Source organism: Fukomys damarensis, unplaced genomic scaffold (genome assembly GCF_012274545.1).
Source record: "Fukomys damarensis isolate Sample0158 unplaced genomic scaffold, DMR_v1.0_HiC HiC_scaffold_10, whole genome shotgun sequence".
NCBI classification, from domain to species: Eukaryota; Metazoa; Chordata; class Mammalia; order Rodentia; family Bathyergidae; genus Fukomys; species Fukomys damarensis.
The window spans coordinates 25,946,187-25,961,029 of NW_022900922.1; the positions used below are offsets into that span (position 1 = coordinate 25,946,187).

At 40.0% G+C, this 14,843-nt stretch overlaps 1 protein-coding gene across 2 annotated transcripts in view; it reads left to right on the forward strand.

Moving 5' to 3' along the window:
- Positions 1-14,843, forward strand: part of Dtnbp1 (dystrobrevin binding protein 1) — a 110,003-nt gene that overhangs the window by 20,253 nt on the left and 74,907 nt on the right. For both annotated transcript variants that reach the window (XM_019207327.2, XM_033761907.1), the window contains one exon: positions 8,853-8,985. In XM_019207327.2, coding sequence (XP_019062872.1) covers positions 8,853-8,985 — 133 coding nt within the window. The remainder of the gene's footprint in view (positions 1-8,852; positions 8,986-14,843) is intronic.

Genomic DNA, 14,843 nt, shown 5'->3' on the forward strand with positions numbered 1-14,843 from the left:
TGAGGCTGCAGGATGGCAGCTGTCATTTGACCTCCTCAAACAGTACTCTTCCATTTCCTGCTATTATACATACTTCTGGGTGCAGGGAGTTGTTACTCTGAAGGCAAGGCATGGAGGGGAGATACTGGCTTCTAGGAGAAATGTAAGGTGGCTGTGGTGGCTCTCTATGTTGTTTACTTGCTGTAGGTAGAGTTGTGATACTTCCCAGCCTTGGGATAGCTAACTAGTGGAAATAGCCCTCAGGATATTTGGAATTTTCTTTTTAGCTTACCTACTTATAACTCTGAATCACTTGCTTTTTATTTATTGGCATGTTTATTTTAGGTGCTGTCCTGTAGTAGCCTCCCTCTTTTTTCATCCTAGTTGAGAATAAATTGTTTACAAATAGGTATTTCTTTTTAATACCACTCTCTTGATTACATGCATTTTGCCACAAGTATTATTTTCTTTTTTGGTACCAGGAATTGAACTCAGGACCTTGCATTTGTGAGGCAGGTGTGATGTCACTGAGCTAAATCCCCAGTCCAAGTATTATTTTCATAGTTAATTCTATTTAGGAAGTACAGTCTATATTTTTTCCTTAGAATATACTGCATTTTCATGCTCAATTAAGAATTTAATTTTTTGAAAAATTTTGATTTTTGGATTTCAATGACTTTTTTTTTTTTTTTTGGTACCAGCGACTGAACTCGGGTCCTTGTGCTTGCAAGGCACGCCACCGAACCACTGAGCTAAATCCCCGGCCCTTCAGTGACTTTTTAGAAGCTGCATTTTGACTTCTTACTTGAGCTTAGATGGGCTTCCCAAAATTCTCACTTGAATTCTCTTTAGTAATCTGAGAATATCTACCCCTAAGGGCAAATTAATGCTTAAAGAATTCTCTCAGATTCTATTCTTGGCAGATAATCACTTCAAAATGAAGTAAATTATCCCCCCACCCCTAGTATATGGTTAGCTTAGAGCTCTTTTTGGAGAGTTAATATGCTTAGAAGATACATCTAAAATGTAGATGTTTGATATGTGCACATACACACATATGTGCTAAATTATTCATTAGCTTTATAAATATATACTACCTTTGGGGTTTAATTTATTGCTGTTACTTGCCTGGTATTTATACTTAATGAACAAATCACCGTGGAAAATAGCAAGTGAATACTTGGAATTTCAGAGACCTGATATTTGTTGACCTAGCATAAGCTCAGAGATTTTGAAATTCTGAGATGTTTAGCTAAGCAACTTAAGTTTCGTGGGATCAGTGTTTCTGTTGCAATTGGAAACTATTGTGAAGCCAGACTTTGTGAGTTAGATTTTAAAAACATCCTTGTCAGGGGCCAGGAATTTAGCTCAATGGCGCCACACCTGCCTCATAAGCACAAGGTCCTGAGTTTGATCCCTGGTACCCCCCCAAAAAAATCCTTGTCAGCTGGGCATGGTAGTCCATACCTGTAAATCCAGCATTTGGGAGACTGAGGCAGGAGGAGAGACAGTTTGAGGCTAGTCAAACTGGGTTTAGTGGGTTCCAGGCCAGTCTCAAGAAAAAGAAAACCCGAAGTTTAAAAATATTAATAAAATAATCTTTATAAACTCCTTTTAATAAGTTTATGCAACATATTTGGATATTGGAAGCACTTAATGTTTTAAAAGTTCCTATGCTATTTGGAATTTTCCTTTTGGTAACCAAAATACCTGGTGTCATCTCCTGTAAATACTTACACATAGTACTACAAGTCTTAAAGAGTCAAGCAATAATAAAAAATAAACATGACTTAGAAAAAATAGTAACTGACCTTAACTTTAAATTTTTATGCTTTCCCTGTTAGAGCCAATACAAGATCTATCCTGTCTCTCTGGTTTCCAGGCTGCTTACCTCTTACTCTCTGGAAGGTCCGCCTTTATTACAGAGCAAAGGATTTATTTTATGTGAGCAATTCAGACTTTGGATGATGTTTTAAGCTTTGCTCTCCTGCAGCTTAGTGAATATGACTCCTGGTTACCTAGTCCCTCAGGAGTTATTAAGTAACAGTGGCTAATCCATTCATATTGATTTTTTTTATAGATGTGATCCATCCAGCTTACAAAAGCCTGTACCTTGTCATTTAAGAAAGAAGTGATAAAGATATGCAAAAAACTAGAAAACAGAGTTGTGAACTCTTAGATCTGGGAGTGATTTCTCAATTCCACAGCTTCCCTGTTTTGAGGTCCATTCAGGTTCCTTCTCTGCTCTGTGTTTTAGTTTTCTCATTTGCAAAATGAGGGTCAGAGTACAGCTGGCCCTTCATATCTACGGGTTCAGTGCCTGCAGATTCAAGCAACTGCACGTAGAAAATATTCACTGTAAAAATTGCATCTGCGTTAAATATGTATAGATTCTTTTTCTTTTTTCTTTTTTTCCTTTTTTTGGTACCGGGGATCGAACTCAGGACCTTGTGCTTGCCAAGGTGGAATCACTGAGCTAAATACCCGGCCCTTAGATTTTTTTCTTTTCATTCCATACACAATACAGTATAACAGCTGTTTACATATTTTTGTAATGTGCTAATATAAATAATCTAGAGATGGTTTGAAGTACACAAAAGTATGAACATAGGTTATATTCAAATACAGTATTATTTTATATAAGGGACTTGCACATCCAAGGATTTAGGTTTCCCCAGGGGTCTTGAAACCAGTCCTCTCAGAGCTAACTGTGCCTGCTGGAGGGTGAAATGAGTGACAAATGCAAAGCACTTAGCACAGTTCCTGATATGTATGAGATGTCTGCTGTGGGCCAGGTGCTGATCTTATGCTCTGGGGCTGCAGCAGGGAACCAGGCCAGTATAAACCATCCTGATGCTGACAAACTAATGGGAATCTCTTGTCTTTACAAATTTCCAAAGCCATTTTCTGTGACAGTGGAGTTTGAATGGATGTTTTGCAGTTTAGCTTGTGCTACAGAAAATTTGGAATGGAAGCCATAGCGTGAAATATAGTAAGATGAACAATATGGTAGTCTGTGCATTGAAAGACAGTATGTAAAGTGAAATGCAGTCTTTTATCCAGATTCTATAGCTTTGTTATTCTTGAAATAACCACAGTGTGAGTTTTACCATAATGCTAGGAAAACATGTTTGGGAAGTGTACTATATTTATTGAGTTCTGTTAAATTTCCACTAGAGGGTAGTCTAATACTATTCTTTTATTGAAGTTTAGATCATCAAGGGCTTGTCTTTCAGTTTTCTGTTTATTTTGTATGGGCTATTTTATAAGATTTTTCCTTCCTCTAGAACAGAAGATTCTGTTCGTTCTTAGATAATACATTGATCTCAGAGAATGGCAGCCATACTGTTTGTGTCTTTCTTTTGATCTGACCTGCCTACTACATCATTGTTTTGCTTTCTTCCATACAGAATTTGAGAGGACATCTAATAGGGGGGCTGACACAGCTGTTATTTCATGAACGAGATTATTTTATTGTCCAGGTTACTTTCTGAGCTAAAACCCTTCAAAGAGGACACTGACTCTCTCTACATACCTTTTAGTGTACTATATAGATCTCATTTGTTCCATGATGGCTTTTGCAGGTTAACACACCTGGTAAAGTTTCCTTATTACCATTATGTGCTTATTACCTTAGCACATAAAAGTGTAACATAAGCATTTGAAGAGTCTTGTGATCTTTATTACCTCACTTCTGTGACCTACAGGACCATAGCCAAAGATTTCTTTGTTGTATGAGGCTAATTGTTTTGTTAGAAAAGAACTCATTAAGTGTAAAATAATTAATTTTAGTGTGCTCCTTTGTTCTTCATATATATTAGCTACACTGCAGGTAATATGTACTTGAAACAAATGGTACAAAGAAAAATTCCAAGCAAAATTGTTCTTCCTCTGGGACAATCTTCTCACAAAGATTTGTGGAGCTCTTTCCTGAACAGCTGTCAGGCGTTCCCAAATGGCTTCTCACAATAAAATTCTACCTATCTTTTTCACTGATCACTATAATGAGACATATGCTGTGTTATAGTGAGCAAAGTGGTGCAGCTTGAGCTCCTTGTAAAGGTGTTTGTGTTTGGAGGCCTACTGGCATCTTACATACATGTGTTCTAAATTGGCTACCAGATTACTAAATTTGGCTACCAACTGGTTTTCCGGTATGAAGTAAGCAGGTTGCAAAAGGAACATTTTGCCAGGTTAAATTCAATATAAATACTTGGAATACATACATAGTTGTAATAATTTAAGAATTTTATTTTAAAGTTTTTAATATAGGGCTGGGGATTTGATTTAGCTCAGCGGTTCAGTGGCCTGCCTTGCAAGCGCAAGGACCCGAGTTCAATCTCTGGTACCAAAAAAATAAAAATAAAAATAAATAAAGTTTTTAATATAAAATGGATAAAACTTGTGTTTAAATATAATTTTATATTTTGTTACTGGTTTCAAGCTTGGTTTTTTTTTGTTTGTTTGTTTGTTTGTTTGGTACCGGGGATTGAACTCGGGTCCTTGAGCTTGCAAGGCAGGCCACTGAACCGCTGAGCTAAATCCCCGGCCCTCAAGCTTATTAAGAATTAAAACAGAAAATTCTCATTGCTTAACTCATTGATAATGTGGCCTGGTTTGACATACTATTAATAAAATACCATCATGTTGCTTAATGTTTTCTAAGTTCTCTGCTCATGTTTGTATTCTTTTACAAAATTTATCACAAGCTCTTGGTATTTGAATTAGATAAACATGAATCATAGATTTATTTTCTCGATTTTTTTATGTTTTAGAGTAATAGAGTCACCTTATCACCACAGGTCGTTCTTAATGGAATTCAGTAGACTAGCTATTAGGAGCTAAAACTGCAAGAACATGGTATTTACCTTTAAGTCCTGTACTGATTTCCTGCCATGACGGGACACGGCTGGTCACACGATGTCTGTGAGAAGACGAGTCCCGTATGAGGTTTAAAGACTGCAAGCGCAGAGAAGGAAGAGAGCCTGTGTGCTGGAGGCAGGGCTCACACAGGCCCAGGCCTGAGGAGTCCATGGGGGTGCAAAGGAGTGCACGTCAGAGACAGGTGAAGCAAGGAGGCAGGGCTGGGGGGCCCCTGGAATGGTGAGTGCTCCTGTTCTGCTGTGAGGTAGAAAGAATATGTGAAGGACAGTGGTGATAGGGTTATTACAGTAGACTGTGGCCAGAGAGTGATGGCTTCCAGGAATGCTAAGCTAAGGAGTTTAACTTGCTTCTGAAAAGATTCAGTGGCCTTTGAAGCTTTCTAAATTCATAAATATCAACTTGGCGGTAACAAGTGACCATTGGCTACCCCAGGCATCCTGAAATTTGCCATTCAGCAAAAAAAAATCAAAAACAAAATGATGCTGTCAGCCTATTCAGAAGGATATTTCTTTCTTTCCTTCTTGTTAGGAATTCCAAGTTGGTACTGAACCACTCACACCTGGTCCCCCGTCATTAACAGAACAGTGACTGGCACACCAAGTAAAGTTTGTATCTAGGACAGGATTTAGCCCATAAGAAATGAATTGGCCTGCCTGAGGATCAACCTCATTCAAGCTCCTGGCCCCATTAGTTCTGTAGTCAACCAGCAGAGCCAGAATCTGCATGGAAATTGCCATCTGTCCAAATAAAAATTAAAAATGTAAAAAGAACATTACATATTATCTAATGTAGAGTAGTTATGACTCCATTACTTATTTTCTTTTAAAAAATCAATTGAAATTTAATTCCTTTACATAAAGGCTATCTTAAGTCTAAGAAGAATCTCCACAGCATGATTTATAGGTACTGTGTATGAGTTTGTAAGGAAAAAAATGAAAATATTACTGATACTATAATCTATCCTTAGATCTTGCTTACATTATGTTGGTCAACAGGGCTATAAGTTTGAAATGAGTTTTATAAAATTTAGCTAATCTTTATGAAAAGATTTCAGCATGTGCATTTTTGTATATTCATTTCATTACTGTCAGTGCTAAATTTAGGTACTTTGACTCACTCAGTCCTTTTGACAATTTGCCAAGATGTGTGTTATTAGCCCCTTTCACTGGTGCGATGCCACATCACAGCTCCCTCGAGGGGCAGAGCAGGGTTTGTGGGCTTAAACCAGTCTTCCAGATGGCAAGGGCGTGTGCTCGGTAACATGGGTTCGGTATTAAATGAAATTCTAGTTATCGCTAAGCATAGTGAGCTCTCCTTTGTTTGTTTTGTTTTCCCTTAAGTTTATTGGTATATTTATTGATACAGTTATATTTGTCATTGGGATCTTGTACCTTTATATGATACATCTTGGTTCTTATTTTTCTCTCTTACCCCTGCCCTCCCTTCACCCCTTCACCCTTCCCTATTTACAAAGACTTTGTTTCCATCTAAATAATGTATTAGTTATGACAGTCTTTTGTATGTTGTAAGACCTTGTCAGTAGAATGAGATGAGTATTGCTCCTTCAGTGCTAGTACTGTAGCACTAGCTCTCCAGGTGGAGTCTCCTACTCATTTTTTGGTACCCAGGATCGAACGCAGGAACCTGCACTTGTGAGGCAGGCAGCAGCACCACTGAGCTAAATCCCTGGCCCTTTCCTAGTCATTTTTTTATTTAATAAAAATTTTTAAATGCGAATGTAATTAACACCATTTTACCTTTTATTTAATTTCTTTATGTACCTTTTAAATTTTTCTTCAGAGTCTTAGATATAATTAATCATTGGTTGAAATTTATATTTTTGCATAACATTTTATTTAGAAATTCCATAATCTCACATATTGTTATTTTATATGGCCCCAAAGTCAGATTGAAAACCAGCGTGAGCTATGTCACTATCAGCCTCTCCCAGACATTGCGGTGTTGTGCAGTGATACATTCTTATGACAAAAGTCAGCACCTGAAATGGCTTCACATTTACACTGCTAAACTACTTGTCATCACATTTTCACTTTTCATTAAAATTTTCTTTTGCTCCAAAATTCATACCTTTATGCCTTTGGTCCTACCAAATGGAAGAGGGAGTTTTTATAAGCCCAGGTAGGTAGTAAAGTAAAAATTTAGGGTATTAGAAAATGTATTTCTAGACCAAGGAAAGATGAATTAAAAACATGCAAAATTTCTATCTTATTAACCTGCATTGCAAGGTGAAAGTTGAGGATTTGGCCCCCTAACCTAGATGCTACAAGAACTGGTTTAGAAAGTCCTGTGAAAACGTGTGCAGATGAAGGAATTGTGTCATAGCTCCTATATGTGAGTGAGCCCCAGACTGAAAGGCTGCACAGTCAGCTTGCCTTTGCTCTGCCTTCCCCAGGGTATTTCCAGTTTTCTTCATAGAGAAAACTTAATAAAGATGAAATTTTATAAATGTTACTTAAAACTGAAAATTTTTTTGTCCTCTGGGTATGGTAGAGCACACCTGTAATCCCAGCAGTCCAGAGGCTGAGGCAGGAGGATCACTACAAGTTTGAGGCCAGCCTGGGCTACATAGTGAGACTCTGTCTTAAACCACTCCCACCAATAAAATAAAAATTGTGTTTATCAGTAAAGAGCACATGTAAACAAGCTCTGTGTGTCTAATAGATCGAAATAGCAATAATGTTTTCATTTTTTCCCAACAAACTCATACCTGTAACTTATCTCTGGGCTATGTTCTTCCACTTAAGATCCCCTAACAGCGAGGGGCTCACTGTCACTTCCCAACTTGTAAGCCATCCCTGCCAAGCTCACCCTGACGGTTAGATGCCATTCCTGGGAGCTCCTGCCCTGCACACTCCTGCTGTGTCACCCCTGGCATTGTCTCCCTCTCCTGTAGTCTCCGTGAACACCAGGCCTGTCATCTCACCTGTGTCCCTGTGACAGACGAGCAGGTGTCAGTGGGTGCGCAGTAAATGGTCATGAGGCCATTTGAATTCTAAAACCTGTGACCTCTACTCTCCTCTTCTGTGTCGTCCTTGTCCCTACACCTGTGAAGTAAGTTCAGTTAGCATCCTGTCAACCGGAAATGATAGTATGGAAGAAACTTGTTTGGATTGAGCTGCCTTTCCCACCTATGTGTCTTCTTTGGGCGAGGTGCTAGATTGGTTTCTCCAGGCTTTGGCCTTGAATCTTTTCAGTGAAAGATCTGACCAGGTGATGTTTGTGTTCCAGTAAAGCTGTAGGGCTCTGTGGTCTGGGACAGGGTAATGTGAGGAAAGACGAGTCACCCAGCAGACCGAGCTGGAGCTCTCCCCACCCACTGACCAGCCTGGTAGCCTGGCCTCCCATGTATTTGTGCAGATCCTCTGTGCCTTAGAGATTTATGTCCTCGATATGCTAGAGGCAAACAAATGCTGAAATACTTAAAGTCATAAATATTAAATTATGTTGGTATAATTTGTGTTAATTATATTTTGCTGTATTCTCAGGATGTGAAAATTGTTTATTCACATATGTACAGGATCATTAAGATATAAGATTAATCAAGATGTTTATTTTTTCATCCTGGTTAATAAAGTATTTTGGAAAATTACATGTACCTCTTTTTTTTTTTTTTTTTTGGTTTTTTTTGAAACAGGGTCTCACTATGTAGTTGAGATTGACCTGGAACTCACTATGTAGCCCAGGCTGGTCTCACAGCAATCTTCCTGCCTCAGCCTCCTGAGTGCTGGGATTACAGGCATGCGCCACCACGCCCGGCTACATGTACCTCTTGGAAATAATTGAAACTTACTCAGAAAATAATTTTGAATTGTCCTTTAATGTTGGTCAGTGTATTTTGCTTCAGGAAAGTTTAATAAGGATTGTTAAATGCAAAACAATCTCAACAGTTTAAACTTTTTCCTTTTTGTTACTTCGTGTTCAGGAATTCTGACTCTTGACACGTGTTATTTCTTCTTATGCACTTTTAGCTCATTTAGAGGCCAGTTTTGAGGAGGTAGAAAATCACCTGCTTCATCTGGAGGATTTGTGTGGGCAGTGTGAGTTAGAAAGATGCAAACATGTACAGTTCCAACACCTGGAGAACTACAAGAAAAGTAAGAGGTGAGTTTAAAAAAATTGTTCAGTCTCCAAGTTTTCCACACTTCTTTCATGTTCTATTTTTTATAAAATTGGACCAATAAAATACCAAGGTTTCAACCTGTGAAGCTCATTAAGAAGATTTCCAAAACTTTTTCTTAAATTGCTTGGTTGTTTGTTTGTTTGGTTGGTTTTGTTTTTTGAGACAGGGTCTCACTATGTAGTTGAGACTGACCTGGAACTCACTTTGTAGCCCAGGCTGGTCCTGAACTCACAGTGATCCTCCTGCCTCAGCCTCCTGAGGGCTGGGACTACAGGCGTGTGCCACCACGCCCAGCCTTTTCTTAAATTGCTGACTGTTGCCATTTTATAGAGAAGAGTTGTAAAAAGCTAAGGGCAGAGGAAGATGCACATCTGTAGCCTCAAGATGGAGGGAAGCAGAGTGAACGGCAAGTGTTCTGAGTAGCTGCCTGGGTCTGCTTTTTCCCCAACAGTGAGTGACTGTGCTGCCTTTTCTGTTCTCACTTCTCCTTCTTAACAGAAGAGTCAAGAAAGAAGCAACCCAAGCCCAGGCTGTGGAGAGGGGTTGGATAGGCTGCCAGTCTTGTCATAAACTAGCTATGGCACCTTTGGCAGAGGACTCTCTTGGCCTCAGTGTCATTGTCTTATAATGGCAATAATAAAACGTTGGTCTCGTGGAGTTGTGAGGGTTACTAGTGCTCTGAAGTACCAGTGGTAATGACGATGATGATCTCACGGCCTACCTGAAGTGGAAATGGAACAGAAGTTAAGGGCAGGAGCCTGCTAGTCCAGTTGTGGCCTCTTGGACCCACCGTGGCCGTCTCGGGCAGGGCTGGAAATGGTGGGAAATCTCTGAAGCCTATGGCAGGTGTGTCTGTGGTGCCGGTGAGCGGGCATGAGACTGGCTGTCTGCACTGGAGGCTGGCTGAGGCTGGAGAGTAGATGTGGTGGAGGAGACGGAGAGGTGGGACAGAGTATGCCACTGGTCTTCCAGTTGAGTAGAGTAGTTCAGGGTCGAGGATGTGGCAGGAGGAGGACAGAGCCACTATTGCGGTGGGAGGGGCTGGTCTCTGATACACAAGACATTTAAAAATGTGTAGAAGTCATAGATTATCCCATTGCTGTTAGAAGTTTTCTAAAATAATGCCACTGGGTGGGACAGAAGTGCTTACCGAGTGTTTTAGGCCAGAGATTCTTCAGACCGTTAGAAGTGCATCTTTTCTTTTTAAATTTTTTTTATTAGTAAAAGTTTGTGATACATAGTGATTATATTCAGCCTGGGGAGTTGATAAGGAGCCATAGGAACCACCGAGGGAGACAGTTTAAAATACAGCGTGCTAGCTGAGTGCATACTTATAATCCCAGCACTGTAGGAGGCAGAGGCAGAAGTCCTCTGCCCAAGCCCAGCCTGGGTAACTTAGTGACTTAGGAAGACCCTATCTCAAAATTTAAAAAATAAGCTAGATGTAGTGACTCATGCCTGTAATCTTAGCACGTGGGAGGCTGGTGCAGGAGGATGCCCGTGAGTTTGAGATCAGCCTGAACTACAGAGGGAGACCACCTCTCAAAAAACAAAAGGAAATATTTTTTTTCTAAAAATAAATAGAGGACTAAGGAAGTAGCTCAGTGCAAAGGCACTAGGTTCAGTCTCCAGTAACATCAACAACAAAAAGCAGACTGTTGTTGGCCTCCGTCATAGGGAAGCCCAAACTAGAATACATTCCAGCGGCATTGCCTAAAAGAGGCTTTCCAGGTGAACCACTCCTTTGGGTGGTTGAGGAACTGCAATTTGAGAGACTGTGCAGGCTCTGCACAGAGGGCTTCTGAGGAGCTCGGGGATGCCCTGGGTCAGATTGTTCACAGAAGTTTTTGTGTGTGAGTCCTCCTGGAGAAGGTTTCTGTCAGCTTTATTGGCTTGTGGAGGTTACAGGAAGCACTGTGGCCGCATTCAGAATGGGAGGACTTTCGAGTGAGTGGTGAGCCTTGTGACCTAGAGAACTTCCAGACCAGCCTGTGGGAGACAAGGAACTCTAGTTTTCTCCCAAGAGGGTGGTAGAACTAGTGGCGGCTAGACTAGTCTCCAGTGTTAAAGGAAAAGTTAGGCAAATACTCTGTTGTTGAAGAAGTTAAGTCATGGAAGTGAGTTCATTTATTATGCCTCAAGCATTCTGAGGAACATGGCAGGAAGTCTGGGAACTTTGAGAGAAATTTTTGCAGCAGATTGGACAGCTTGTGTGCAGGTTGTGTGACCCTACCTTGTGATTTCCTGCTGTAAGATGAGAACAACAGTATCCTTAGAGTTGTCCATGATTAAGTTATGGCAAGGGGCTTGCAGTGGCACCTGACACCTGCCTAGGAAGTGCTCTGCCAGTCAGAGCCAGCACTAGGTAACGTTGGTTATTCATTGTGCAACGATTAAGTGTGTACATAGGTATTCTGTTTTTTTTAATGCCTGGTATGTTTTTTAGCTGCTTGAATACAAAAATTACATGAATAGTGTGACTGTTTTTATTAGTATGGAGTGGAAATTTGACTGTTTGAAATAGCATGTAACATTTTAATACATAAAACCAAATCCCAGGTTTTGATAAAATGATTAGATACAAATGAAAGCAGTAAGATTTAGAGCTATGAAATTTTATTTGTCATGCTTTTCTTCACTGTCACCCAGTGACCTCGATCCATTTTAATTAATGTATTATAATTTATGTTATAAAATGAAAGTTTAGTGGATCTTTTTTAACGAACTTAAATGTGATACAATTTTGTTGATAACGCCTGTTACTCTGAATATGTCAGAAAAGTAGTTTACCAGTTGAAGACCACTGATTTACAATCAGGAGCTTGAAATCTGTAGGTGAATAGAAGTGACCATCTCACTGTAATAGGCCCACATTTCTAAGTTGTGTACTTCTCAACGTAAACAGGAAATGAATGTCAGCTGACCTCACAGTTTTTTAACTCTAAAAGTTTCAGTGCAGAATTTCAAGGGTGAGAAATTAACTAGTACTTTCACTGACTTTCTAAGACTTCATCTGAAAAAAGTTACATATGAGCCAGGAGTCGTGGCACATGCCTGTAATCCCAGCACTTGAGAGGCTGAGGCAGGAGGATCGCTGTGATTTCGAGACCAGCCTGGGCTATGTAATGAGTTCCAGGTCAGTCTTAATTACATAGTAAGACCCTGTCTCAAAAAACAAAAAACAAACAAACAAACAAAAAAGTTGCATATGTAGGTATTTATTAATAGTCATAGTGTCTTCATAAAATAAATATTTATCCAGAAATGCCAAAGCATATATTATATGCATCTAATTATCTAGGCATTAGACTTGGAATTTAAGTTGAAGTCATATTTTCACCCTGAAATGATTATTACTGAGTTAACATATTCACGATGGAGCCGTGTAATTTCCATGTCTTGCTGCTGCTGGGTGACTCTGAACCACCAGTGGGACATTTGTGACTGTTCTGTTGGGTGGCGTGGGACAGTCCCACCGAGTGGTGCAGTCCACAGTGGGACAGTCATGCATGCACTTCTGGTGTTTAAAGCTAGCCTGGAATATGTTAATTCAGATTTATTAATAGAATTACAGTTTGGGTTATTATGAAAAGCCCTTTGGAGACCTAAGCTTGAATTTTTCTCTTCCACTTTCAACCTGCTTGACCTTTTGCAAATGACCTATTGTCACCTTTCTTATCTGTAAGATAGAGCGATGAAATTTCTGGCAGGGTCATTGAAGAAAAGAGAGATAGGGGTTTTGTTTATTTTTTATTTGATTTGATTTTTATATTTTTGTTACCGGGAATCGAACTCCGGTCCTTGCGCTGACAAGGCAAGTGGTGGAACTTCTGAGCTCAATCCCCGGCTTTTTATTTTTGAAAGGTCAGCTAAGAGCAGGCACACTTAGCTCACAGAATCAGTAGAAATTCTGAATTCTAATTAACTTGTTTCTCTAAATATAAATAGTAGAAATAATAAATATGGAACATTGTTTAAAACTTACTTGTAAACTAATCTTTCTTTAATTCTTAGCCCTTTTATTTAGCATAGAAAAGGATGAAGTACTTTTTTTTTTTTTGGTATTGGGATTTGAACTCAGGACCTTGCACTTGCAAGACAGGCGGCAGCACCACTGAGTTAATTCCCTGTCCCCTGAAGTACCTTTTTAGTATAAGTGCTGCTGAAGCGAGCACAGAAGTACCTTTTTAAAAGAAACTTTCCAGAAGCAATTTATGTAGTCTGATTAGTCACATGGCTTATTATTAAGTTAGTTATTCTACAAGTAATTTGGGTACAACCCAGAGAGTTGAGAATGGGATAATTACATCAGAATAGTTTTGTTAATGTAGAGTTTCCATTTAGTTCAGTGTATTGAGCAGTCATTTATCTTTAGTGAAAACTCACTGAAGCAATGATAAAAGTTAAAAGTTATAGTTCAGAAATCCACAAAAATGAATGAGGAAATAGCAGGAGCAGTTTGGAAGGTGGAAGTAGACAGGTGAGTGGAAACTGACAGAGCCCATGGAGCACACTCAGACAGGGAGAGTGCTGGGGGCGCCTTGTCTCTAGAAAGGCTCAGGGTGCACAGCACCAGGAACCTTGAAGGACAAGGGGTGCAGAAAGTAGGGCAGTTGTTAGAAGGTAGGGACCCCTGATCCTGACTCGGCCAGGTATTACCCCGTCCCAGCTCCTCAGGCAACATGGGGAGGGGGCACTGAGCCCTGAAGAGCCTAGATGTGTTTGAGGTGGATACAGGTGCAAACCAGAGGGACCAAGTGCAGGTCCACATGTTCAGCACTGAGGCTCCTTTGGGCCCCTTTCCTCCCTGGCTCCCAGAGCTCAGACAGCCATCCTGCCTCCCCCTGAAGCAGACTGGAAGCTCACCTGAGAAGGTGCTGGAGTTGACTTGCTGAGATGAGCCCCAAAGGGTTATCTATCCTCATGCGCCAGCCGGGCCTGCACCTAGGCTCCCACACTGCTGTGCTTCATCTCCAGTGCCGCACTCTGAAGTGTGAATGGACAGCTGAGGAATGCTGTTCCATTGAAGAAGACTTCAAAGTGAATAGCAGATAAACTAAAATGGTATTTAAATAAGCCACAGAGGAACAAGAGATGAGGGAAGTGGAAGAAACTAACTTTTTTCCCATTGAGGTTCTGGAGATGGAACCCAGGGTCTGAAGCATGCTAGACTAGCGCTCTGCCACTGAGTTACATGCCCAGCCCTTTTTTAAAATTTGATTTTGAGACAGAATCTTGCTGAGTTGCCTAGGCTGCCCTCAACTTCTAATTCTCCTGACAGCCTACCCGGTGTCCACAGTAGGATTACAGACATGTACCACAATGTCCAGCTTCTGCTGTTAAACACCTATATAAGAGAACAAAGTAATTCAGGAGACCGAGGCAGGAGGAATCACAAGTTGGAGTCCAGTGTGGACAACTTCTTGAGTTAGCAAGAGCCTGTCTCAAAAAAAATGAAAAAGATTGGAGATGTTGCTCAGTGCCAAGGCCTTGGGTTCAATCCCTAGTACCACCAAATAAAACAAAACAAAACTGAGAAAAGCTAAGAACACCTGTATTAAGAACATTTTTTGTAACTCTCATGCTATTAGTAGGAGTTTCAAAAAGAGAAAAAGGAGTGAAAACTTTATAATAAAGAAGTAGTATAAGAAAATTAACCAGAACTAAAGGACATAAACTTCCTTCCTTTTTAAGAAGATGCTGTGCAAACTAAACCAGTGATTTTCCTTTGTTTTTTTTTACTCTGAAGAAAATATATCATACAAAAGATTGAGTATACGCTGTGTGTGTGTGTGTGTGTGTGTGTGTGTGTGTGTGTGTGTGTAGGTATCCTCTCCCC